The 25,269-nt window shown below is 40.0% G+C and overlaps 1 protein-coding gene across 13 annotated transcripts in view; it reads left to right on the forward strand.

Moving 5' to 3' along the window:
• Window positions 1-2,452: 2,452 nt before the first annotated feature.
• NDUFAF6 (NADH:ubiquinone oxidoreductase complex assembly factor 6) overlaps window positions 2,453-25,269 on the forward strand; it is a 42,682-nt gene continuing 19,865 nt past the window's right edge. Inside the window, exons 1-5 of one of the 13 annotated variants that reach the window (XM_070222369.1) lie at window positions 4,914-5,088; window positions 10,893-10,996; window positions 12,626-12,761; window positions 23,524-23,646; window positions 24,275-24,406. Coding sequence is in view for 9 of the 13 variants with exons in the window: in XM_023648721.2 (XP_023504489.2) it covers window positions 4,763-5,088; window positions 10,893-10,992; window positions 23,524-23,646 (549 nt within the window). In the remaining 4 variants the exon portion in view is untranslated. Of the gene's footprint in view, window positions 5,089-9,379; window positions 9,400-10,892; window positions 10,997-12,625; window positions 12,762-20,599; window positions 21,130-23,523; window positions 23,647-24,274; window positions 24,407-25,269 lie in introns of those variants that run through there. The other 12 variants (XM_070222368.1, XM_070222367.1, XM_070222363.1 and 9 more) reach the window with 12 other exon arrangements.

Genomic DNA, 25,269 nt, shown 5'->3' on the forward strand with positions numbered 1-25,269 from the left:
GTTCTGACCTATGGGATGTGAGCAGATGCAATACGTGCACATTCTGGGTGGTGCCCTTAAAGTAGGAGGTTCTTAACCTGAGAAGCCTGTGGATACAATTCAGGTGATCTGTGAATGTGAATGGGAAAAAAAAACTACACCTGCATTTTTACTAACTGCTAACTGAAATTTAGCCCTTGCTTTAATTATGAATATAGACAACAAAGCTCAAAACTATTAGCAGTAACTGTGATCTTGTTGCCAAGTGAACTGACATTTCACATCTCACAATAGCACTGCAGACGTCTAACATACTGTTACGTTCATCATCACTGTGAAATTTGAAATTAGACTCAGTGCTAGACCTTATTATTTCATGTTTAAAGAAGTACACATATTGCTATATGCCATGGAACAAAAATGGTTAGGACTCCTGTCTTAAAGAAAAGGGCCATGTCTTGCCTCTTACCCTCCACTCTTGCTGCTAGCTGGCAAGTGGAACTAACAGTGGGCCATCGTGGATATGAGTGCTATACTCTTCACGTGATGGAACTACCAAACTGAAGGAGTCTGGGTTCCTGGGACCTGGGAGTCTCCAGGAAACTCTAAATTACCCAGGTAGCTTACACCAAACTGCTACTCAAAAGAGGAATAAATGTCTACTTTGTTTACATCACTTTATTTTGTGTCTTTATTTGAGCAGCTGAACCTATATTCTTATTAATATAATAGCAGTTATCACATTTTTGTAATTATATATTTATTTGTGATGATTTTTGTTTAAGTATCTTTACTACTAAAGAATAAGCTCTTTGAGGACACGGAGTATATCTATTTGATCACTCTGGAATCCTAGCAACTGGTACAGTGTATGCAGAGTAGACTTTCAATAAATCTTTTAAAATGAATGAAATAATAGCATAAGAAAATGTTTATATCATGCTAGGCTAATCACATAATACTGTACAGGCAATATGTAAAAACAATCAAAAAGCCTATGCCTATAAAAAGGATGGAAGAAAACACCAAAATGTGAACAGTATCTATTTGAATTATAGGTTTTAGCACGATTTTTTCCTACATTTGCTTATATTTTCCAGATTTCCTTTAATTAGATTTAAAGTAGATTTTAGTACTCAATAGCATGCATATAATGAAAAACATGTAATGAAACAAAATGGACCAAGGAGAAGTCAGTTGATCCTTGAGGGCCTTGGAGAAGGAGGAAGAGGTATGTGGAGTATCTTGTCCAGGGAGGTTTAATAAGTTGTGGTCTGGTGTAGACCCTCTCAGACCCCTTAGATATTCAAGGTGTCATATAAAGCCAACAGGCCAGCCTGACTCTTAACATAAGGAATGAAAACTCGCTTTTTTTTTTTTTTTAAAGATTGGCACCTGAGCTAACAACTGTTGCCAATCTTCTTTTTCTTTTTCCTTCTTCTTCTCCCCAAAGCTGCCCCCTCAGTACATAGTTGTATATTCTAGTTGTGAGTGCCCCTGGTTGTGCTATGAGGGACGGCGCCTCAGCACGGCCTGATAGGTGGTACCATGTCAGCGCCCAGGATCTGAACCGGCAAAACCCTGGGCTGCCGAAGCAGAGTGCGCAAACTTAACCACTCGGCCCTGGGGCTGGCCCCTGAAACTCACTTCTTTTTTCTCCCCAAAGCCCCCCGGTACATAGTTGTATCTTCTTTGTTGTAGGTCCTTCTAGTAGTGGCATGTGGGACGCTGCCTCAGTGTGGTTTGATGAGCAGTGCCATGTCCGCGCCCAGGATTCGAACCAATGAAACACTGGGCCGCCTGCAGCGGAGCGTGTGAACTTAACCACTCGGCCACGGGGCCAGCCCCCTGAAACTCACTTCTTAACAGAGGCGATGAAAAAAATAAGAGGTGGAACAATATTCTGGAACATTTTAAGGCATAACTCCTTAAAACGTAGCAATCAACCAAAGGACAGTTTTTATTCGGCTAAAGCTTGGAAAGAAATCTTATTATATTTCATCCACAGTTACACAGATGGATCAGTTATAATCATCATGGAGAGAGTCATATACTCAAAGAAGACAGTAAGCAAATGCCACAGCTAAAGGCCAAGTTAACAAGTCATGCTTCTGTGGTCATTTATTTCTTACTGTTAATTTTTTGGTTAAGTGCTGAGCTTCTGCCTTGACTATAACCCTGGTTGAATAAAAGTGTATGCATATTTCAAATATATTGGTTTTGATATTCATGTGCTCATAGTTCTAAAAAAAGACGGCAGTAGTATCTATAAAAAAATTAATTTCAAGATTAGCAAATAATAGATGTTTAAATAATGTTAGTCGGTGACGGTGTTATCCATAGCATAATTTTAAAAGTTCTTAATTTTTCCTTTATTGCTATTAATTGGAATTCTGTCTTCAGGTTTATGTATCTACAGGCTCATAACACCTTTATAATGCATTTGTGATAACTAGAAATGGCTGTATTTTTCTTTTTCTTTTTTTTTTTTTTTGGAGGAAGATTAGCCCTCAGCTAACTACTGCCAGTCCTCCTCTTTTTGCTGAGGCAGCCTGGCTCTGAGCTAACATCCGTGCCCATCTTCCTCTAGTTTATACGTGGGACGCCTACCACAGCATGGCTGCCAAGCAGTGCCATGTCCGCACCCGGGATCCGAACCAGCGAACCCCGGGCCGCCGAGAAGCGGAACGTGCGAACTTAACCGCTGCGCCACCGGGCCGGCCCCTTCTTTTTCTTTTTTTAAAGATTTTATTTTTCCTTTTTCTCCCAAAGCCCCCTGGTACAAAGTTGTGTATTTTTAGTTGTGAGTCCTTCTAGTTGTGCATGTGGGATGCCACCTCAGCATGGCTTGATGAGCGGTGCCATGTCTGTGCCCAGGATTCAAACTGGCAAAACCCTGGGCCGCTGAAGCAGAGCACATGAACTTAACCACTGGGCCACAGGGCCAGCCCCTGTATTTTTCAATACAGATTGAGTGGCCTGGAGACAAGAACAAATGAAATAGGTCCATCAGAAAGATGTCAACCTGGGTACTGGAAATACAATGGAAGAGAAGTTATAACAGCTAATGGTAGCCATTAAAAATAATTTTTAACAAAACAGTATAATCACGACACTCATACAGATATAAAATGAACACATGTCAAAAACTTCACTTAATTCATTAATTGAGAGAACCAGGAAGATGCTACAACCAGTTTGAAGGAGGATTCAAAGTACCAGACATATACAGGCAGTCAGGAATGCTTAAGTAAAACTGCTTAATAGATCCCAAACTGGCAAAACTGGTCGATATCCAAAGAACAATAATCAACTGAATCTCCTATGGACACAATTCACATATTTAGAACAAGAATCATCTGCATTACTGTCAATATTCTGTAACTTACAGAATTGTAAAATAGCTCAAAGACAATGAAAGGCACAGAGACCTCATAGAATCAGATAACCTGGACAATGTCTAGCTTTCCACTGAGACAACAGCAATGTTTTTGGTCCTTTTAAAAGTCTTCCTTAAAGTTTCCCCTATATAGATGACTTGTGTTGAGCACTTATTATGGGCCAGATACTGCCCCAACTGCCTTTAACGTATTAATTCATTTAATTCTCACAAGAACCTTCGTAAGTAGGTTCTATTATTATTTCCATTTTATAGGCAAGGAATCTGCAGCACAAAAAAAGGTAAGTCTGTCACCCAAGGTCACAAAGATAGTAGGAGCTGGTGCCAGGATCTGAATCCAAGTAGTTTTGCACCAGCTATGCTGCCATGGCTTTGAGTATGTGAAGGAAAAAGAATTGATAGGACCAGCCCAGTTAGATATATTAGATATAGAAGAGAAAAGAGGTAAGGATGACTCCAAAGTGTTTCGCCCGGTTGACTGTGAGAAGGAGGACACTGTTCAGATAAATAAAGAGACTAAGAAGAGGAGCTAGTTTGGTTTGGTTTTTAGACATGTGGACTTTGAAGTAGTGGCAAGATGTCTACATGGAAAAGTCCAGCTGTGCAGGAGATCAGAACCGGAGATGAAGATGAGTGATTTCTTTTTCCTTTTTTTTTTTTTTTTAACACATCAGGTTTAAACTGTGGTATCGAAAACACCAGTGTGTGTCTGTGATAGCTGAAGGATAGAAGCCCACAGGAAAGAGAGGATATTATGCAGGTGGGACTGAGGTCCTGCTACTGCATAGGCCACAGAGAGGCAGTCTCAGGGAGGAAAACCAAAGCAGGGTGAATCGGCCACAGTTCTTTAGTCCAGACAACAGGGCACTCTCCCTTGGGTTAAGGAGAAACATTAAACTGGAGTCACAAATGCAAATGGCCAGAGTTGAGGCTGAAAGGTAAATAGAGGCCATTATCAGGGAGAAGCATTATCCAATACTGCGCAGGAAAAGTTGTCAAAGCAGGAAAGGGTCATGATCAGATGTACATTTTCGAAAGAACCCAGTCTGGCTGCAGCATGAACATTTTGGGCAAATCTGGGCAGGAAGTGTCACTGGGATCCAGATATAGGCAGCTGTTGGCTTAGACGGGGTGGTGGCAACAAGACCCAACTCTAATATTTGACGGGTCTGAGGGTAAGAGTACTAAAAGAGGCTCACATACTGTGAGAACAAATATTTAAAAGTTATAAATCAATCTAGTAAACTGTCAAAATTTACCCTCCTACCTTGATAAATACATCTTCATAAGGATCTGGAAGGGAGGGGGAGAGCCTGGCGGGATCGACTGAATTTAGGCGGGGCTTTCCTGGAACCAAGGGGGAAAAGCACGGCGGCGGCCCAGATGCACAGGGCCACAGCGACACCTGCCTCTTCTCCAAGCGGCGTCCGGAGCCTGCCTCCCGCAGCCGAGAAGCGCGCGGCGGGACCTGCCGGGGGCGTGGCGAGGCGTGCTTGCGCACCGCAGGCGCGGGGTCGGAGGGCATGCGGCGTCCGTGTCATGGCGGTCTCCGCTCCTGGTTCGGCGTGTGGCCCCCTGCGGCTCGGCGTTCCGGGCCTGTGGGCGCGCGGGCGGCGGGTCCCAGGTCTCGCGGGCCCTGGACGGAACGTGGCGGCAGCCAGCGGACTGGGCGCCTCGGGCACTGACGCCTACTGCATGGAGCTGCTGCGGTGAGCGAGCCGGGCCTGCTCCCCACGGGAGGTCGGGGAGCAGCCGGAAGGGGCCCGCGTGGGCGCGGCGGGGCTCGCGGCCGGCCGGGGCTCGCGGACCGGCGCCTTGCTGGCAGCCCTCTGCGTGTGCGCTCAGGTGGGCTCCGGGCGGGGGGCAGTGAGGCAGCAGGAACTTTCACACGGGTCACAAAATAGTGGTAAGAATCCTTGTCTGTCACCTTGCCTGAACCTTAATTTTTACCTAATTAAACGTTTTGCATGCATAGCTTTTTTAAATTTGAAAGACGAGTAGTAATTAGTTTTAATTACAACAGTAGGTCACTTTGAGTCCTTCCTGTTTGTCAGGCATTATACAAAGTAGTTTACAAGTCATTTGCTTAATCTTCCTTGCCAATTGTGATGGGCAAAGGTAGACTTGCGATTTAGAGTCACGTGGATTAAAGCATTTAGAACCATGTGTGGCACAAAGCAAGGGCACAGTGAGTACAGTATAAGCCACAGTATCTCATTTAATAAACGAGGAAATGGAAGTTTAGAGAGATCAGGGAATTTGCCTGAGGTTCAGTGGAATAGCCTCATAAAGTCAGGGGCTTGAGGACGGTTTTGTTCGCCCTGGTGACACTGGAAAGGCCTGGCACATGGGAGTCGCTGTTAATCGTTTGTGGAGTCGAGTTGGATGGATCCGGTCCCCCGGCACATCTGGGCAGGGGCCTGCCTTGGAATCCAGGCCTGACTGCGGAGACATGACTCAGCCCTCGCTGCCCTTTTGCTGCCCTTGCTTCATAACTGTGGTAGAAAGGCTCCAAGTACTCGGTCTCCAGGACTTCGGAGAAGTGCTAGAATAAAGTACCTTGGATTTGATTGGGCTAGTAAATCCAATGAATTCCATTGTAGCATAACAATGTAAAATTCCCATGCATTTCAGTGTTTTGTTTTGTTTTTAATCTCTCTTTCATGGTGTTCCTCCCCCACCTTGTTGTTGATTATAGCAGTAGTAGAAATCAGGGCATTAAGAATTGTAAAAGCCCAAACTGCTAAAAGGTTGTAGTCATTTTTATATATTTTAAAGTTTTTTTATGATAAAAAATTGAAGTTACCAAAATGTATACCACTCATACCCACTTTTCGAGTGCAATTTTTCCCTGACACCAGTAGTATCCTGACTTTCCTATCCAGAGGTGAATAATCAGAATAATCACTCTTATAAATTTCTTATGTATTCCTCCACTACTATTGTATGGATATCACATGACAACTTTTATCAAATATATGTATTCACACATGGCCAGATACTTTTTGTTTGTTTGTTTTTTGAGGAAGATTAGCCCTGAGCTAACTGCTGCTTAACCTCCTCTTTTTTCTGCGGAAGCCTGGCTCTGAGCTAACATCCATGCCCATCTTCCTCTACTTTATATGTGGGACGCCTACCACTGCATGGCTTTTGCCAAGTGGTGCCATGTCCGCACCCGGGATCTGAACCGGTGAACCCCCAGCCACCGAAGAGGAACGTGCAAACTTAACCACTGTGCCACTGGCTGGCCTCATGGCGAGATACTTAATCTGTCCATGTTGGTATTTGAGTGGAGTGGAAGCTATTGATTTTAGAGGTTTATTAAAAAGCCTGGATTTTGCAGGCAGACTTGATCTGAGTTTTTCCTCCCAGCTCTGTCACTTGGAAGAGTTACTTACTTTAAGATTTGGCTGTTTCCTCACTTGTGAATTTCTACTGCTTTATAGCCTAGTTGTCAGGATTAAATGTGCGATGGTGTATATGAAAATGCTGGCACATAACAATTGCTCAGTGAGTAGTTTTAAAATAAAAACAAAATGAAATTTGAAAGGAAGATTAAAACTTTTAGCTTCTGACTGTCCATTGATCTTTGCACGCTTTGGCCTCTGAAATCATTTGTGCAGAATTGTTTTGGACATATTACACAAAGCCTCCAAATGTCAGCAAAGATACCAGGCCATAACTTCAGGTTAGCCAGCCAGAGCTATCCTAGGAATCTAGCTTCCTGGGAAAATCTCACACGTAATCTCTCACATAGGCTTGTTGGAGTTTGGTTTTCAGGAACACTGCCTCAGGCTTTGGGATTAGTGCTATAATAAGGAGGTGAGGAGATGCTGGTGGTCATATCTGGAAGTGCAGTTGTTTTCCATCTTCCTCCAGCTCCACTGGGGAACCACTTGTTTCTTTGCGCCTTGATGCCACAGGTCTGTGCAACTAGCACAATTCTAACACCAAATATGCTTATTTCTCATGTCTGTCTCTCCCTACTAGACTGAAGTCTATACCTATCTTCAGTGTCTAGCACAGTGCCTGGCACATAGTAGGCACTGAATAAATGTTAGAATTAATGAATGAAGGTTACTGGCCCCATTGCTGTATAAAGTCATCATAATATGGCATTTCTTACTATCTGGAGCAGTTCTCAGGTAACTGGACCTTGGTTAGCCACTTACATATCCTTGTATACCAATACACAGTGATCCTGAGTGATGAAGAAATGGTTAAATGATCAGTATATCCCATTTAATGTAAAGAAATGGGTAATATTGTTGAGAAAAATTTCCAACCAAAAATTTTTAAAAATTGTTCACAGGACAACTCTTAGCTGTATAGAATATCTTATTTCCCCAGAGTTGTTACAGTTCTATTATGTCTTCATTTCATTTTCATTTCCATGCAAGAAACTCGAACTACTTCACATCTTGGTTATTTTTAGGAGATATGAAACAGGTAGCTTATCAAGCCTAATTTTGCAAATTAGGAAATAGACTTGGCTGGTATCATTTCTGTCAATAACTAGTGGAATGATGGAAATGAAGATTGTAGTTTTGATTCCTATTCAGTGTTTTCTCACTGTTTCATATTAACTTTTTTTTTTTTGAGGAAGATTAGCCCTGAGCTAACATCTGCTGCCAATCCTCCTCTTTTTGCTGAGGAAGACTGGTGCTGAGCTCACATCCGTGCCCGTCTTCCTCTACTTTATACGTGGGACCCCTACCACAGCATGGCTTGCCAAGCGGTGCCATGTCCGCACCGAGGATCTGAACTGGCAAACCTCGCGCAGCCGAAGTGGAATGTGTGCACTTAACCACTGTGCCACCGGGCCAGCCCCCTCATGTTAACTTTTAAATGTTTTAAACACTTTTGAAGTTGAGACTTTTTATAGTAATATAAAATTTAAAAATATTTTTCTCTCTATATATATTAAAAGTATAAACTCTAGAGCTGTTTGGCCTGCACTGTCCCTTTTGTAGCTGAAACCGCTAAAGGTGAGATTTTTTTTAGTAGAGCTGTCTTGTGATAGCAGGGTTACTTTTCATGATCTCTTCCTTTTGTTTGTGTGGAAGTTGGGAGAAATTGTGAAGGGAGTAGCTAGAAGGGCTTTAAGTTCTTTGTTAGGCACATGACAAAATGTGAACCACTTGAAAAGTGGGAGTAGTCTGAATTTCAGTACCTAAACTCCATGGAATGAGATTGGACCCATTTTATATTGAATACTCTTTTATAGGAAATAACGTTATAAAGTTCCAGTATATTACAATGAAAGTACTCTTGTCGTTAGGCAGTTTGTTAAGTACCTTATATTTAAGTCATTCTAGAATGTATATAGTAAAGATTGTATATTTTTTTAACTTTGTATTTTGAAGTAATTGCAAATTTACATGAAAATTACAGAAATAGTGCACAGAGCTCGAATACACTCTTCATCCAAATTCCCTCATTGTTAACATTCTGAACCATTTGAGAATAAGATGTAGACATGATGCACTATTACCTCCGTTAATATTTTGGTGTGTATTCCTTAATACACAAGGATTCTCTCTCATGTAACCATAGTACAACCAAGAAAATCAAGATATTAAAATTGATTCAGTATTATATCTCATCCAGAGATTCCATTCAAATTTTGCTGGTTATTCTATTATGTCTTTCATATTATCTGGGATTTTGTGGTGCATTTAATTGTCATAACTTTTTTCTTTTGGAGGAAGATTGGCCCTGAGCTAAAATCTGCTGCCAGTCCTCCTCTTTTTGCTGAGGAAGACTGGCCCCGAGCTAACATCCGTGCCCATCTTCGTTGATTTTATATGTGGGACGCCTACCACTGCATGGCTTGCTAAGAGGTGCCATGTCCGCCCCTGGGATCCGAACTGGCGAACCCCAGGCCACCGAAGCTGAACGTGTGCACTTAACCACTGCGCCGGCCCTAATTGTCCTAACTCTTTAGTTCTCTCCAGTCTGAAACAGTTTCTTAGTCTTTCCTTATCTTTCATGAGCTTGATGTTTTTTGAAGAGAAGAGGTCAGTTACTTTGTAGAATCTCTCTCAATTTGGGTTTATTTAATGTTTCCTCATGATTTATACGTTTTTGGCAGGAATATTTACAGAAGTGATGTGCTTTTATCAGTATCATATCAGGAAGCACATGATGTTGATTTATACTATTAGTGTGCTGTGAACTTTTTATTACTTGGTTGAGAAGGTGTCCTTCAAGTTTCTCCCCTCTAAATTTAATTAATAACAATTTTCATTAGTTAGTAATGCATATTTTGTGAGGGGATACTTCAATACTGTGTAAATATCCTGTTCCTATCAAACTTTTACTCATTTAATGTTTTCAGACTTTTATTGATGATTTTTGCCTGAATCAGTTATAGGTATAAAATGATAATTTTTTAAAAACAATTCCATCATATCTTCTAGATTTATCAGTTGGCATTGTACTGGTTCTCAAGTTTTTCCTTTTCTTCCTATTTATTTATTCATTAATTTATATTGGTATGGGCTTATGGAGTCCTGCTATAGGCTGGTACTATCGTTTTTTTGATGCTCAAATTGTCCCAGACTTGGCCACTGAGAACTTTGTCAAGGCAATTTCTTTGTCCTTTTGATAAGTCCCTCCATTCTTTGTTTCTTTACTTGCTGCTCAAGAAGATGTTTCAGACTTATCTTGTATTGTCTCTGCCCCAGTCCTGGAGTCAGTCTTTCCTCCAAGGAGTCCTTCTTTCAGAGGAGAATGGTGTTTAGAAACCGGAATCTAGGTATTAGGTGTGTTCACTGATTCTGGGGTTTTAGGGGAGTATCATTGCTTCTAGGCTCTCTCAGCAGATGCTGTGAGGAAACATCTGTGCAGGTGTGTGCACATTCACACCAGCACACCACCCCACACACCCCCTGTATTGTTTTTTCTCTTTATGTCTTATATATGTATTTATCTGTGTATTAAAAACTGTGAGTTCATACCAGTACTTGCTGGAACTATTTTCTTGATTTCTACTTCTGTAGCTCATTTGAATTCTTTTTTCCTTCCTCTTCTCCCCAAAGCCCCCCAGTGCGTAGTTGTATATTCTAGTTGTAGGTCCTTCTGGCTCTGCTGTGTGGGATGTCCCCTCAGCATGGCTTGACGAGTGTTGCCATGTCCACACCTAGGATTCGAACTGGCGAAACCCTGGGCCACTGAAGCTGAGAGTGCAAACTTAACCACTTGGTCACAGGGCCAGCCCATCATTTGAGTTCTTATTAAAACCAAAGAGATCCTGAAACAATGAAAACTATAAGTACTTTATAAGTCAAAATAAATTAATAGAGATTGATTATTTCTTCTTTTTAACTGATCTGGGATTGGGGGCAGATAATGTTTTTTATAATTGTAGAAAAACAGGTATAAAATATAAGAAATTTCAGGGCTATTTTGATTTGAAGCCTTGTTGTTTGTAGTTCATTTTGGTCAGTATTTTTTTGTGTGCAGTTTGGAAAGTAAAAAGTAACTATCTTTTTTTGCCTATTTGTTATAGGAAACGAGATTATGAAAGCTATTTATGCTCCCTGCTGCTCCCTGCAGAATCCAGAAGCTCTGCTTTTGCTCTGAGAGCCTTCAATGTGGAACTGGCTCAGGCTGGTATTAAAATACCTTAAACAATTGTTTGCAGAAATGGTGATATAATGTGTTTAATGCTGAACAATGAAGACATATAGTTGTAATTTGTATGTTAGATGTGTTTAAGGTCTCTGCTGATGATTTCTTTCTACTTTTTAGGCTTAACAATTCAATTCCAAAAATAAAATTAGCTAATGAACTTAATGTTTCTGGAAATATCATTCTGGAATTTTTTATTTCTTCTTCTTTTTTTAAAGAAAAATACGCTTTTATTGAAAATGCATTTGCTTAACGAGAGGAATGAAGCTTTTTCTCCCAATTATGCCCATGTATTTGTGTATAGATATTACTTTTTGCTGTAATGAAGTAGAATACCATCAATTTTACTGCTATTTTTCTTTTTTTAAAAAAAAGCAGATTGAACTCTCGAGAAACCTTGTCTGTATGAAAAAGGAGAGAGGCATTTAAATCTTGTTATAACAATGTCACTCAACTCCTTGAATTGCTTTTGGGTTATGTGCCAAAACTTGTTTAGTAATTTACAATTAAAAATATTTTCAACGATCTATCAGCTAACACCTCCATTAGGGCCTCCTCCAACTTTTACGAGAGAATTGAAAAAAAAAACACACTGGGTCTGTCACTCAGATATTACAGCCATTAGCTCTCAATGCCCCCATCTCTTTGAACGATTGTTCCATTGTTCACTGTTCGACTTGGCCAGTGAAGCTTCCACAAGAGTCCAAGGTGGGGTTTTTTTTTCACTTCTTCAGCAGACGGGGCACCAGTGTCCATGTTCAGAGAACTAGGCTGGTGTTACCAAGCCTCGAACGCGCGCCACGATTGGTGTCTCCTTGCTTGGTGATGCTGGCCTTGGAGTGTGGTGGGCATGGCACTGGCTTAGCCTCCGGGCTTATTTCTTTTTCTAAGGATATTATAAAACTATGCAATTAACATTGTCCATTTATCTGTTAATTGAATAAGTTAATCAGTTTTATTGCTTATCCTCTCCAACATTCACATAATTTACATGTATATAGCAGTTGTTCAAAGCACTTTTTAAATTGAGTTTTTAGCTTTAATGTGAAATGGGGAATGGAAGCAATTATATAGCAAACCTAGATCTTAGATCATACTCACTTTTGTCTGAAGAATTAAAAGAAGGAGAGACTCTTCTTTTTCTTAGTATGGAAAGAATGTGTGCTGATACAACACAAATTGAAATGGAGGATGGACATGAGAGAGTTGAAGTAGAGTGGCCTTGATTTTCTCAGGAGGGGTCAGTTATTGACAGTGAGGTGGCAGAGGAGGGTTTGGAGTCTTGAAGAGGGTGGCAAGTTTTGGCATGGCTTCTGTGGTGAATATGATAGGAAGTGAACTAGGGATAAAAAAACAGATCTGAGGATAGCACTGAGGCACAGCTGCAGTTAGACTATGAATAATCTGCAGAGTCTAATAGACTCTGGCTATTTTTCCTTGGTGTGCTTCTGGAAGTCATGGGTCCATACTTTTTTACCTCGTCTTTTTTCAGATATAAACTACACGTCAGCATGTTAGGTTAATCCCAATTTAGCAGTAAAGAGTCCCCATTGTGATCTTCCATTGTAATTTTAAAATGATTAAAATTCCTGGTTTTTTTTTTTTTTTGAGGAAGATTAGCCCTGAGCTAACATCTGCTGCCAATTCTCCTCTTTTTGCTGAGGAAGACAGGCCGTGAGCTAACATCCATGCCCATCTTCCTCTACTTTGTATGCGGGACACCTGCCACAGCATGGCTTGACAAGTGGTATGTAGGTTTGCACCCAGGATCCAAACCTGTGAACCCTGGGCCACTGAAGTGGAATGTGCGAACTTAACTGCTGCACCACTGGGCTGGCCCCTAAAATTCCATTTTTAATAAATAAAGCCTTAGGGTTCTTCCTGAATTCTCTCACTTTGTAGGAGTATCTTGTTGGTTTTTTATGCACACAGTCTTACTTGTTCCTTCACTCAATGACCATTGTCTAAAATGTGCCAAGCATTGTCTTAGGTACTGGGTGTAGCATTGGATAATGCATCCAAGTCCCTGCAATCAAGGAACAAACAAGTACTGTGTAACGTTTCAGGTGGAAACGAGTCCTGTGGAGAAAAGCTGAAGGGATAGGGAAGGCTGGGTGTAGCAGGGGTTCCTATCTTATGTAGGGTGGTCGGGAAAATCCTCACTGAGAAGGTGGTATCTGAACAAAGATTTGAAGAAGGCAAGGGGGTGAGATATGTGGGCAAAGAGTATTCTAGACAGAAGTAACAGCAAATGCAAAGGCTCTGAGGTGCAAGTGTGTCTGATCAAAGAAAAGGCCAGTGGTACAGCAGAACGGGGGAAGTAGGGTGTGTAGGAGGAGATTAGGTGGAGTTACCTGGGCCAGAAAGGTAAGGTCTTGGAGACCATTGCAATCCCTTGGCTTTTACTCTGAGATGGGAGACCATTGCAGGGTTCTGAACAGAGAAAGGCATTATCTCTTGGCCATGTTTTAAAAGGATTACTCTTTTTTTTAGATTTTTATTTTATTTTATTTTTCCTATTTCTCCCCAGAGCTCCCTGGTACATAGTTGTCTATTTTTAGTTGTGGGTCCTTCTAGTTGTGGCATGTGGGACGCCGCCTCAGCATGGCCTGATGAGCGGTACCATGTCTGCGTCCAGGATCTGAACCTTCGAAACCCTGGGCTGCTGAAGCACAGCGTGCGAACTTAACCACTCTGCCATGGGGCCAACCCCAAAAAAGGATTACTCTTGATGCTTTACTAAGAATAGACCATATGGGAGCAAAATGGCAGGGTGAGCTGACCCGGGATTCTCTCCCCTCCAAAATACAACAAAAGATTGGAAGAACTGAATTTCAGAGAATAAACATAATGCCAGCTCGTTAGAGACCTACAATACCAAGAAGGCGGAGATCATAAACCTTGCTTACAGCCTCGGAGGCTCTGGAATGGGTAGGAGAGAACATCACTCCCTCCCCTAGAGTCTGTGATCGCTGTGGCGCTGGTCGGGAAGGAGCGGGGTAGGGGCCGCGCGACCAGGGGATCATCCAGGACTCCTGCCGCTGATTCAATGGAGACCTGCTGACGGGGGGAAGCTTCTGTCCACAGGGACCCCATAAATCAAGGGCCTTGGGAGACCAGAGAACAGAACTGATCTGAACCCTGACCGGCGCGTGTGAGTAACAGCCCCTTCCAGCACACCCACTGGCGCAGCCATCTTGCCCCAAGGTGGAAAGCTCATAACGCGCGGCTCTTGACCCCCATCTAGAGGCAACAGGCTGTAACTGCAACTGAATTCTACCACCATGAGAAAAAACCGCTCCTCTACCATCCAGCAATTTATAAAAGCCCCAGACCAGAAGGAAAACAATAAAAACATAGAATTAAGTCCTGAGGACTTGGAATTAGGTAAACTAAGAGATAAGGAGTTCAGAGCAGCTATAATCAAAAAACTCAATGAGGTAGAGAGAAAGATAGAGAAACAAGCCGAGTTCTGGAGTTACTTCACAAAAAAGATTGAAATCATAAAGAAGAATAAAACAGAATTACTTGAGATGAAAAACACAATGGACCAGATAAAACAGAATACGGATTCCCTGAATGCCCGTGTAGACAACATAGAGGAGAAAATTAGCATAATCGAAGATAGACAGGCTGAATGGCGCCAGACAGAGGAAGAAAGAGAACTAAGAATTAAAAAAAATGAGGAAAATCTCCAAGAGATAATGGATTCAATGAGCAGTAAGAACATAAGGATCATAGGAATTCCCGAGAATATGGAAAAGGAAAATGGAGCAGAAAGTGTGCTTAACGAAATTATTGAAGAGAACTTCCCAAATCTAGGGATCAACGGAGAAATGTGTGTAGAGGAGGGTTTTAGATCTCCTAGATTTGTCAATGTAAAAAGACCTACTGCAAGGCACATAGTAGTAAAGTTGGCAAATAGGAATGATAAGGAGAGAATACTCAGGGAAGTAAGGAAAAAAAGAGAATAACCTATAAAGGAGCCCCTATCAGACTGTCAGTGGATTTCTCTACAGAAACCCTACAAGCTAGAAGAGAATGGAGTGATATATTCAAAGCTTTAAAGGATAAAAACCTTCAGCCAAGGATACTCTATTCAGCAAGAATTTCCTTCAGATATGAGGGAGAAATTAAATCTTTTCCAGACAAACAAAAGTTAAGGGAATTTGTAACTAAAAGCCTTCCATTACAAGAAATCCTCAAGAAGGCTCTCATACTTGAAAAAAGAAAAAAGGGAGAAAGGGGACACAATCCACAGACTAGGGAGACCGATGGATAGAACCAGAACAGGATAGCAAATATTCAATTATAGCATTAGGGTAAAGATAATGAAACTACCAAAACAAGGATGATCTTAGCACTCTAACTACCAATTAATAAGACGAGTTGGAATAAAAAATGAAAATAATTATTTAGGAGGGGAAGAGCAAAGGGTCTAAATCAGTATTGGTCAAGTAAGTAAGAGACCACCAGAGAATAGACTATATTATACACGAGATTCTAAATACAAACTTCAAGGTAGACACTAAAATAAAGTACAGAACAGAGTCGCAAATCATAAATAAGGAAAAATCTAAGAAACCCAGCGTAAGAAATTGCAGTATTAAATGGGTAGTCTAAAGCAAACAGGAAAAGAAATGCAGGAAAACAAGATAATGAGCGACAGATTAACAGCATTAAGTCCACATGCATCAATAATCACTCTCAATGTGAATGGATTGAACTCACCAATAAAAAGACACAGAGTGGCAAAATGGATTAAAGAACACGATCCAACAATTTGTTGCCTCCAGGAAACACACCTCAGCCCCAAGGACAAACAGACTCAGGGTGAAGGGGTGGAGGACAATACTTCAAGCAAATAGCAAGGAAAAAAGGGCAGGTGTTGCAATTCTCATTATCAGACCAAGTGGATTTCAAAATAAGACAGGTAAAGAGAGACAGAGGGACAATATATAATGATCAAAGGGACACTTCATCAAGAAGAAATAACGCTTATAAATATCTATGCACCCAACACAGGAGCACCAAGATTCATAAAGCAACTATTAACAGACCTAAAGGAAGATGTTAAAAACAACACAATAATAGTAGGGGACCTCAACACCCCACTCACATCAATGGACAGATCATCCAGACAGAAAATCAACAAGGAAATAGTGGAGCTAAATGAAAAACTAAAACAATTGGACTTAATAGACATATATAGATCACTTCACCCTGAAAGAGCTGAATACACATTCTTCTCAAGTGCACGTGGAACATTCTCAAGAATAGACCATATATTGGGAAGCAAGGCAAGCCTCTACAAATTTAAAAAAATTGAAATAATAACAAGCATCTTCTCAGATCATAGTGCTATAAGGCTAGAAATTAATTCCAAGAAAAAAGCTGAGAAAGGCACAAAGATGTGGAGACTAAACAACACACTACTGAACAAGCAGTGGATCATTGAAGAAATTAAAGAAGAAATAAAAAAATACCTGGAAACAAATGAAAATGATAGCATGCCATACCAACTCATATGGGATACAGCAAAAGCTGTATTAAGAGGAAAATTCATCGCAATACAGGCACATCTTAACAAACAAGAAAAATCCCAAATAAGCAACCTTAAAGCACACCTAACTGAACTAGAGAAAAAAGAATAAATGAAGCCCGAAGTCAGCAGGAGAGAAATAATAAAAATCAGAGCAGAAATAAATACTATTGAAACGAAAAAGGCAGTAGAAAGGATCAATGAGACAAAGAGCTGGTTTTTTGAGAAGATAAATAAAATTGACAAACCACTAGCCAGACTTACAAAGAAAAAAAGGGAGAAAGCTCAAATAAACAAAATCAGAAATGAAAGAGGAGAAATAACAACAGACTCTGCAGAAATACAACAGATTATAAGAGAATGCTACAAAAAACTATATGCCAACAGAATGGATAACCTAGAGGAAATGGATAAATTCTTGGACTCCTACAAGCTCCCAAAGCTCACTCAAGAAGAGGCAGACAGTTTGAACACACCAATCACAAGGAAAGAGATTGAAACAACAATCAAAAACATCCCAAAGAATAAAACCCCAGGACCAGATGGCTTTCCTGGGGAATTCTACCAAACTTTCAGAGAGGATTTAATACCTATCCTTTTCAAGCTATTCCAAAAAATTAGGGAAGATGGAACACTTCCTAACACATTCTATGAGGCCAACATCACGCTGATACCAAAACCTGACAAGGACACCACGAAAAAAGAGAACTACAGGCCAATATCACTGATGAACATAGATGCAAAAATTCTAAACAAAATATTGGCAACCAGAATTCAGCAATTCATCAAAAGAATCATACATCATGATCAGGTGGGATTCATACCAGGGACACAGGGATGGTTCAACATCCGCAAATCAATCAATGTGGTACAGCACATCAACAAACTGAGGAATAAAAACCACATGATCATCTCAATAGATGCAGAGAAAGCATTTGAAAAGATCCAACAGCCATTTATGATAAAAACTCTGAACAAAATGGGCATAGAAGGAAATTACCTCAACATAATAAAGGCCATATACGACAAACCCACAGCCAACATCATATTCAATGGGCAAAAACTGAACACCATCCCCCTGAAAACAGGAATTGAGACAAGGATGCCCTCTATCACCACTCTTATTTAACATAGTACTGGAGGTCCTGGCCAGAGCAATCAGGCAAGAAAAAGGAATAAAAGGAATCCAATAGGGAGGGAAGAAGTGAAACTCTCGCTCTTTGCAGATGACATGATCTTATATATAGAAAACCCCAAAGAATCCATTGGAAAACTGTTAGAAGTAATCAACAACTACAGCAAAGTTGCAGGATATAAAATCAATTTGCATAAATCAGTAGCATTTCTATACTCCAATAATGAACCAAGAGAAAAAGAACTCAAGAATACAATGCCATTCACAATTGCAACAAAAAGAATAAAATACCTTGGGGTAAATTTAACTAAGGAAGTGAAGGACCTATACAATGAAAATTACAAGGCCTTTCTGAGAGAATTGGATGACGACATAAGGAGATGGAGAGACATTCCATGTACATGGATTGGAAGAATAAACATAGTTAAAATGTCCATTCTACCTAAAGCAATCTACAGATTCAACACCATCCCAATCAAAATCCCAATGACATTCTTTACAGAATTAGAACAAAGAATCCTAAAATTCACATGGGGCAACAAAAGACCCTGAATTTCTAAAGCAATCCTGAGAAAAAAGAACAAAATGGGAGGCATCACAATCCCTGAGTTCAAAACATACTACAAAGCTACAGTAATCAACACAGCATGGTACTGGTACAAAAACAGGTGCACATATAAATGGAACAGAATTGAAAGCCCAGAAATAAAACCACACATCTATGGACAGCTTATCTTTGACAAAGTAGCTGAGGGCATACAATGGAGAAAAGAAAGTCTTTTGAACAAATGGTGCTGGGAAAACTGGAAAGCCACATGTAAAAGAATGAAAATTGACCATTCTTTTTCACCATTCACCAAAATAAACTCAAAATGGATCAAAGACCTAAAGGTGAGATCAGAAACCATAAGGCTTCTGGAAGAAAACGTAGGCAGTACACTCTTTGACATCAGTATTAAAAGGATCTTTTCGGACACCATGTCTTCTCAGAGAAGAGAAACAATAGAAAGAATAAATAAATGGGACTTCATCAGATTAAAGAGCTTCTTCAAGGCAAATGAAAACAGGATTGAAACAGAAAAACAACCCACTAACTGGGAAAAATTTGCAAGTCATATATCTGACAAAGGCTTAATATCCATAATATATAAAGAACTCTCGCAACTCAACAACAAAACATCAAACAACCCAATCAAAAAATGGGCTGGAGACATGAACAGACATTTCTCCAAAGAAGATATACTGATGGCCAATAGGCACATGAAAAGATGCTCATCATCACTGATCATCAGGGAAATGCAAATCAAAACTACACTAAGATATCACCTTACACCCGTTAGAATGACAAAAATATCTAAAACTAATAGCAACAAATGTTGGAGAGGTTGTGGAGAGAATGGAACCCTCATACACTGCTGGTGGGAATGCAAACTGGTGCAGCCACTATGGAAAACAGTATGGAGATTCCTCAAAAAATTAAAAATAGAACTACCATATGATCCAGCCATCCCACTACTGGGTATTTATCCAAAGAGCTTGAAGTCAGCAATCCCAAAAGTCTTATGCACCCCAATGTTTATTGCAGCACTGTTTACAATAGCCAAGAGGTGGAAGCAACCTAAGTGTCCAGCAACAGACGAATGGATAAAGAAGATGTGGTACATATATACAATGGAACACTACTCAGCTGCAAAACAGAACAAAATCATTCCATTTGCAATAACATGGATGGACCTTGAGGGAATTATGTTAAGTGAAATAAGCCAGCTAGAGAAGGATAATCTGTGTACGACTCCACTCAAATGAGGATTTTAAAATTATGGACTAAGAACAGTTTAGTGGATACCAGGGGAAAGGTGGGGTGGTGGGGGTGGGCACAGGGGGTGAAGTGGTGCACCTACAACATGCCTGACAAACATTAATGTACAACTGAAATTTCACAAGATTGTAACCTATCATTAACTCAATTAAAAAAAAAAAAAAGAATAGACCATATGCCACTGGGATCTGAATACTAAACATTGCTAAGAGACCCACCCAGCACCAAGACCGATAAAAAAAAGACTTTTTATTTGGAAATAATTTCACACACAAAAGAATAGTACAAAGAATACTCATATACCCTTTTGTTAATGTTGTGCCCCATTTGCTTTATCATTTGTCTCTCTATACGTATGTATGTATATATATATATATACACACACACGTTTTTCTTTTTATGAGTCATTTCAGAATAACTTGATTATACTATGGCCCTTATCCCTATAAACTTGAGTGTGTATTTCCTAAGAAGAATAATATTCTCTTATAACCATAGTACAGTTAGCAATTTGAGTAAATTTGACTTTGTTAGAATGCTTCAATCTACCATCTGCTTTCTAGTTTTGTCAAATGACCGAATAATGTCTTTTTTTTTTAAGATTTTTTTTTCCTTTTTCTCCCCAAAGCCCCCCAGTACATAGTTGTGTATATATTTTTTTAGTTGTGCTTCCTTCTAGTTGTGGCATGTGGGATGCCGCCTCACCATGGCTTGATGAGTGGTGCCATGTCCATACCCAGAATCTGAACCACTGAAACCCTGGGCCACTGAAGCAGAGCACGCGCACTTAACCACTCGCCACGGGGCCGGCCCCCGAATGATGTCTTCTATGGCATTTTCTCCTCTTCTGTACAGGATCCAATGTAGCATTATGTATTGCATTTCGTTTTCATTAGTTTCCTTTAATCTGGAACGTGTCCACAGTCTTTCTTTGTCTTTTTGACAGTCACAATTTTTTAAAACAATACTGTTCCTTTTTAAAAATAGAATGCTTCTCATTTGGAGTTATTTTTTCTCTTGATTGTATTATGCATTCCTAGCCTAATGTTTACTGCCTAAGTGGGGTATGTCCTTTTCAGGTGATCGTAAGGAGGCATGAAATGTCCATCTGCCTCTTATTGGTGATACTAATTTTGGTCACCAGTCAAGATGATATTTTTTTCCTTGCTACTAATAAGCAGTCTGAGGAGACATTTTAAGGCCATAGTCTCCATCAAAATTTACCTCCTAGATGTCCAAGAAGTACATGAAAAGGTGTTGAATATCACTACTCATCAGGGAAATGCAAATCAAAATCACAATGACACACCACCTCACACCTGTTAGTATAACTTATCAAAAAGACAAGAAATAGCAGGTGTTGGTGAGGATGTGGAGAAAAGGGAACCCTTGTGCACTGTTGATGGGAATGTAAATTGGTGTAGCCACTATGGAAAATATTATGGAGGTTCCTCAAAAATTAACAATAGAATTTCCGTATGATCCAGCAATTCCACTTCTGGATGTTTACCTGAAGGAAATGAAAACACTAACTCAAAAAGATATCTGCACCCCCCTGTTCCTTGCAGCATTATTTACAAGAGCCAAGACATGGAAACAACCTAAGTGTCCATCAAGAGGTGAATGGATTAAAAAAAATGTGATGTATAGATAACAGTGGAATATTATTCAGCCATAAAAAAGGAAATCCTGTCATTTGCAACAACATCAATTGACCTTGAGGGCATTATGCTAAGTGAAATAAGTCAGACAGAAAGACAAATACCTTATGATCTCACTTATATGTGAAATCTCAAACAAACAAACTCCTGAGCTCTTAGATAACAGAGAACAGATTGGTGGTTGCCAGAGGTGGGGATTAGAGGGTAGGTGAAATGGGTGAAGGTGGTTAAAAGGTACACACTTCCAGTTATAAAATAAATGGGTCCTAGAGATGTAGTTAGTATAGCATGGTGACTATAGTTAATAATACTGTATTTGAAAGTTGCTCAGAGAATAGATCTTAAAAGTTTCATCACCAGAAGAATTTTGTAACAATGTGTGGTGATGATGTTAGCTAGACTTATTGTGGTGATCATTTCATTATATATATATTATATCCCAGTTAAAAAAAATTTTACCTCTGAGGGGGCTGGCCTGGTTGCACAGTGGTTAAGTTTGCGTGTTCTGCTTCCACAGCCCAGGGTTCGCCAGTTCAGATCCCAGGTGTGGATATGGCACTGCTTGGCAAGCCATGCTGTGGTAGGTGTCCCACATATGAAGTGGAGGAAGATGGGCACAGATGTGCGCTCAGGGCCAGTCTTCCTCAGCAAAAAGAGGAGGATTGGCAGCAATGTTAGTTCAGGGCTAATCTTCCTCAAAAAAAAAAAAAAATTTTACCTCTGAGATTTAGCACACATTGGTGATTCTTGCCTGAACCTGACAACACCATTCATAATCAGTAGTGAGGGAGGGAGACAGTGTAATAATCTTTTTAATAATTACTTAGTGAATGAATGAATAAATTTATTTAAAGGTACATATAGTAAAATTCACTTTTTGTGGAGTACTGTTCTATAGGTTTTGAAAAATGCATGGTTGTGTATTCACCAACATAGGCCACAGAACAATTTCATCAACCCAAAAAAATTCCCTCATGTACCCCTTTGTAGTCAACTCCTCCCCTCCCCTGTAATCTTTTGCATATTCTTCTGGTTACATTATAAGGGCTGTGAGTATGCAGAGCATGGGATAAACTACTGCCTTTTTGAGCCATAATTTCCATATTTGTAAAATGGGTGTATTGGTGTAATGACCCCGTGAGTTCGTGAGGATTGTGATCAGATAATCTCTGGGGCAGTACCTAGCACAGGGCCTGGCAGACATTTGATAAATTTGATAAATGTTGGTTCCTTACCTGCTTCCTCTCAAATCTGCCGGTTCTATTTCCTAGGTTATCTTCAGACTTGAAAATATTTTTACTATTACTAACCTATTAAGGATTGTTTTTCTTCTCTTCTACTTATTTTTAAAAAGCTTTTTATTACGGAAAATTTCAAACATATATAGAATTAGAGAGAGTAGTATATGAACCGCCATGTGAGCCATCACCCAGCTCCGACTGTTCCTGACTCATGGCCAATCTTGTTTTTCCATCTCTATCCCCACCCACCCCATCCCCACTTCCAAGTTATTTTGAAACAAGTCTCATAACTCTTTCCATTTGTGAATATTTCAGTATTTATCTCTAGAAGATAACTCACTTTAAAAAAATAACCACAATACCATTATCATACATTAAAAATTTAACAGTAGTTCCTTAATATCATTAAACATCCATTGTTCACATTTTCCAACTTGTATCTCTCTCCAAATCAGGATTCAGAATAAGGTCCACATGTTGCACCTGGTTGATCTCTCTCTTAAATTTCTTTTAATCTGATTATTCTCTCTCCCTCTCTTTGTTTTGTTTTCTTGCAGTTTATTTCTAGAAGAATATCTCCTATTTTTGAATGCAGACCTTGCAAAAATTTTTGAATAAGCACCAAATAATTTGCAGCTTTTACTTAGGAAATTCATAGTGCCAATGATTTAACTGATGTATACCTTCAAGGAAAAATTAAAATACATGTATAGAATTAAGCTTTGTTTTTGACTGAATTATGTGATTATGAAGTCACAAATACTGATTTTTTGAGACCGTAAACAGCATTTATTGAAGTTTTTTGTTTTAAAGTTTTTCTTTGTTTTTATTTATCTTTTTTTCTTTTTTGAGGAAGATTAGCCCTGAGCTAACATCTGCTGCCGATCTTCCTCTTTTTGCTGAGGAATATTGGCCCTGAGCTAACATCCATGCCCATTGTTCTCTGCTTTATATGTGGGACACCTACCACAGCATGGCTGGCCAAGTGGTGTGTAGGTCCTCACCTGGGATCCAAACCAGCAAACCCTGGGCCACTGAAGCGGAATATGTGAACTTAACTGCTGCACCACTGGGCCAGCCCCTTATGAAAGTTTTTAAACCCTATTTACAGGTTAAGGACTTGGTCTCTGAGAAAACAATTGGACTGATGCGAATGCAGTTTTGGAAGAAAACTGTGGATGATATATACTGTGACAATCCACCACACCAACCTGTGGCCATTGAACTATGGAAGGTAAAAAATAAAAAATGCTACTTTTAATTTGTAAGACTGTTATTTGAGCGTAGTTTTGATGCAATTTGGATAGTGGTGATGGGGGAGCTATCCTGAGAATATTCTTAGGCTTGTGTAATGTTCAGATCTATGTTAGTTTTTAAAATTTTATTTATTTTTATTATTTATTTATTTTTTTTTTTTGAGGAAGAGTAGCCCTGAGCTAACATCTACCACCAATTCTCCTCTCTTTGCTGAGAAAGACTGGCGCTGAGCTCACATCCGTGCTCATCTTCCTCCACTTTATATGTGGGACGCCTACCACAACATTGCTTGCCAAGCAGTGCCACGTCCGCACCCGGGATCCGAACCGGTGAACCCTGGGCCACCAAAGTGGAACATGCAAACTTAACCACTGTGCCACTGGGCTGGCCCCTGTAAATAGTTTTACATTAAAGCAGTTGTATGGATCTCTCATTCATAAACAGCCATGCAGAGTTTAGAAATATGCTAAAACTATGAAAGGAGGAAGGGAATTAGGTGCTGTTAGTCTCTGATCTCTGTCCCCATTGTAATATGTTGAGTGCCAGAAGACAGTTTCTGTAACAGGAGCCACTGACAGTCTTGACAGTGGTACACCTCTTCTCAGGTCTGCATACCAGCAGAGGCAGGCCCTGTTTCTGGGCCCCAGATTGACTTCACAGAGCCCCAGTAAGGATGGAAAGCCAGGCTCCCCCGCGACCCCCACTGGGGACTGAGAAGAAAAAGTGGATGGGAAGCTGTGAGTATTAGATTAGTTGTTTACCTCCATTCATCCTACTTCAAGAACCTTGACCTAGGTGACTCAGTTTAGAGAAAGTTTCTCTGAAATCCAGAAACCTGTTTATTTTTTTATACACAAACTTGGCTGCAGTAGAGGTTTGTGTTAAGACTTGCATTGAAGGTTCTGGCCTTTGTCAGGAAATATCATGGAAGATCTGAGATTCCTTTGACACAGATTTATCTTGCCTTGGCTTCTCTTAAAAAAACAAGATGACATATCTGAATTACAGAATGTTTAGATATATGCCAGTTTTTCCAATTTTAATAGCTACTTAAATTTTGATTTTGATGTTTTCCAGCTTTCTGATATGACTGGTGTTGAAGGTTAATATGAATATTTGAAAGAAGCAGGTGGTGTTCAGAGCAGTTGTCCCTATTGCCTGTTCTCTGTTCTGCTGGAGCATATGCTCTTGTGCCACTGTCCACTAAAACTTTCCACTGGTTCTTTGAAGGCTGTCAGGTTCTTAAGAGGATTAAATAGGGAACCAGTGACAATGTGTTGTCCAGAGGGCACTTTCCTGCCACCTTGTTTCATTGGTGCTTTTTGGTAAAAAATAGTTGAATATCTGTAATTTCTTATACCTATCATATGGGCTTCTCCATTTCTCTGTGTATTAATATTAGATGCAGTTTGAATATATGTTTATAGCCAAGGTTTTTATTCTATTTGACTTCTGTTTTCAGAGTTCTTGATGTTTTATTCAGCAGGTTTGCAGCTGCTTATATATGTTTATTTTTTCCTTGATCTCTGATTTCCTTCAGAATCAGACAGAAGAACTACATTTTGTGACCAAGGAACCGCAGCCATTATAGCCTCAGCCT

Source organism: Equus caballus, chromosome 9 (genome assembly GCF_041296265.1).
Source record: "Equus caballus isolate H_3958 breed thoroughbred chromosome 9, TB-T2T, whole genome shotgun sequence".
Classification (NCBI taxonomy): Eukaryota; Metazoa; Chordata; class Mammalia; order Perissodactyla; family Equidae; genus Equus; species Equus caballus.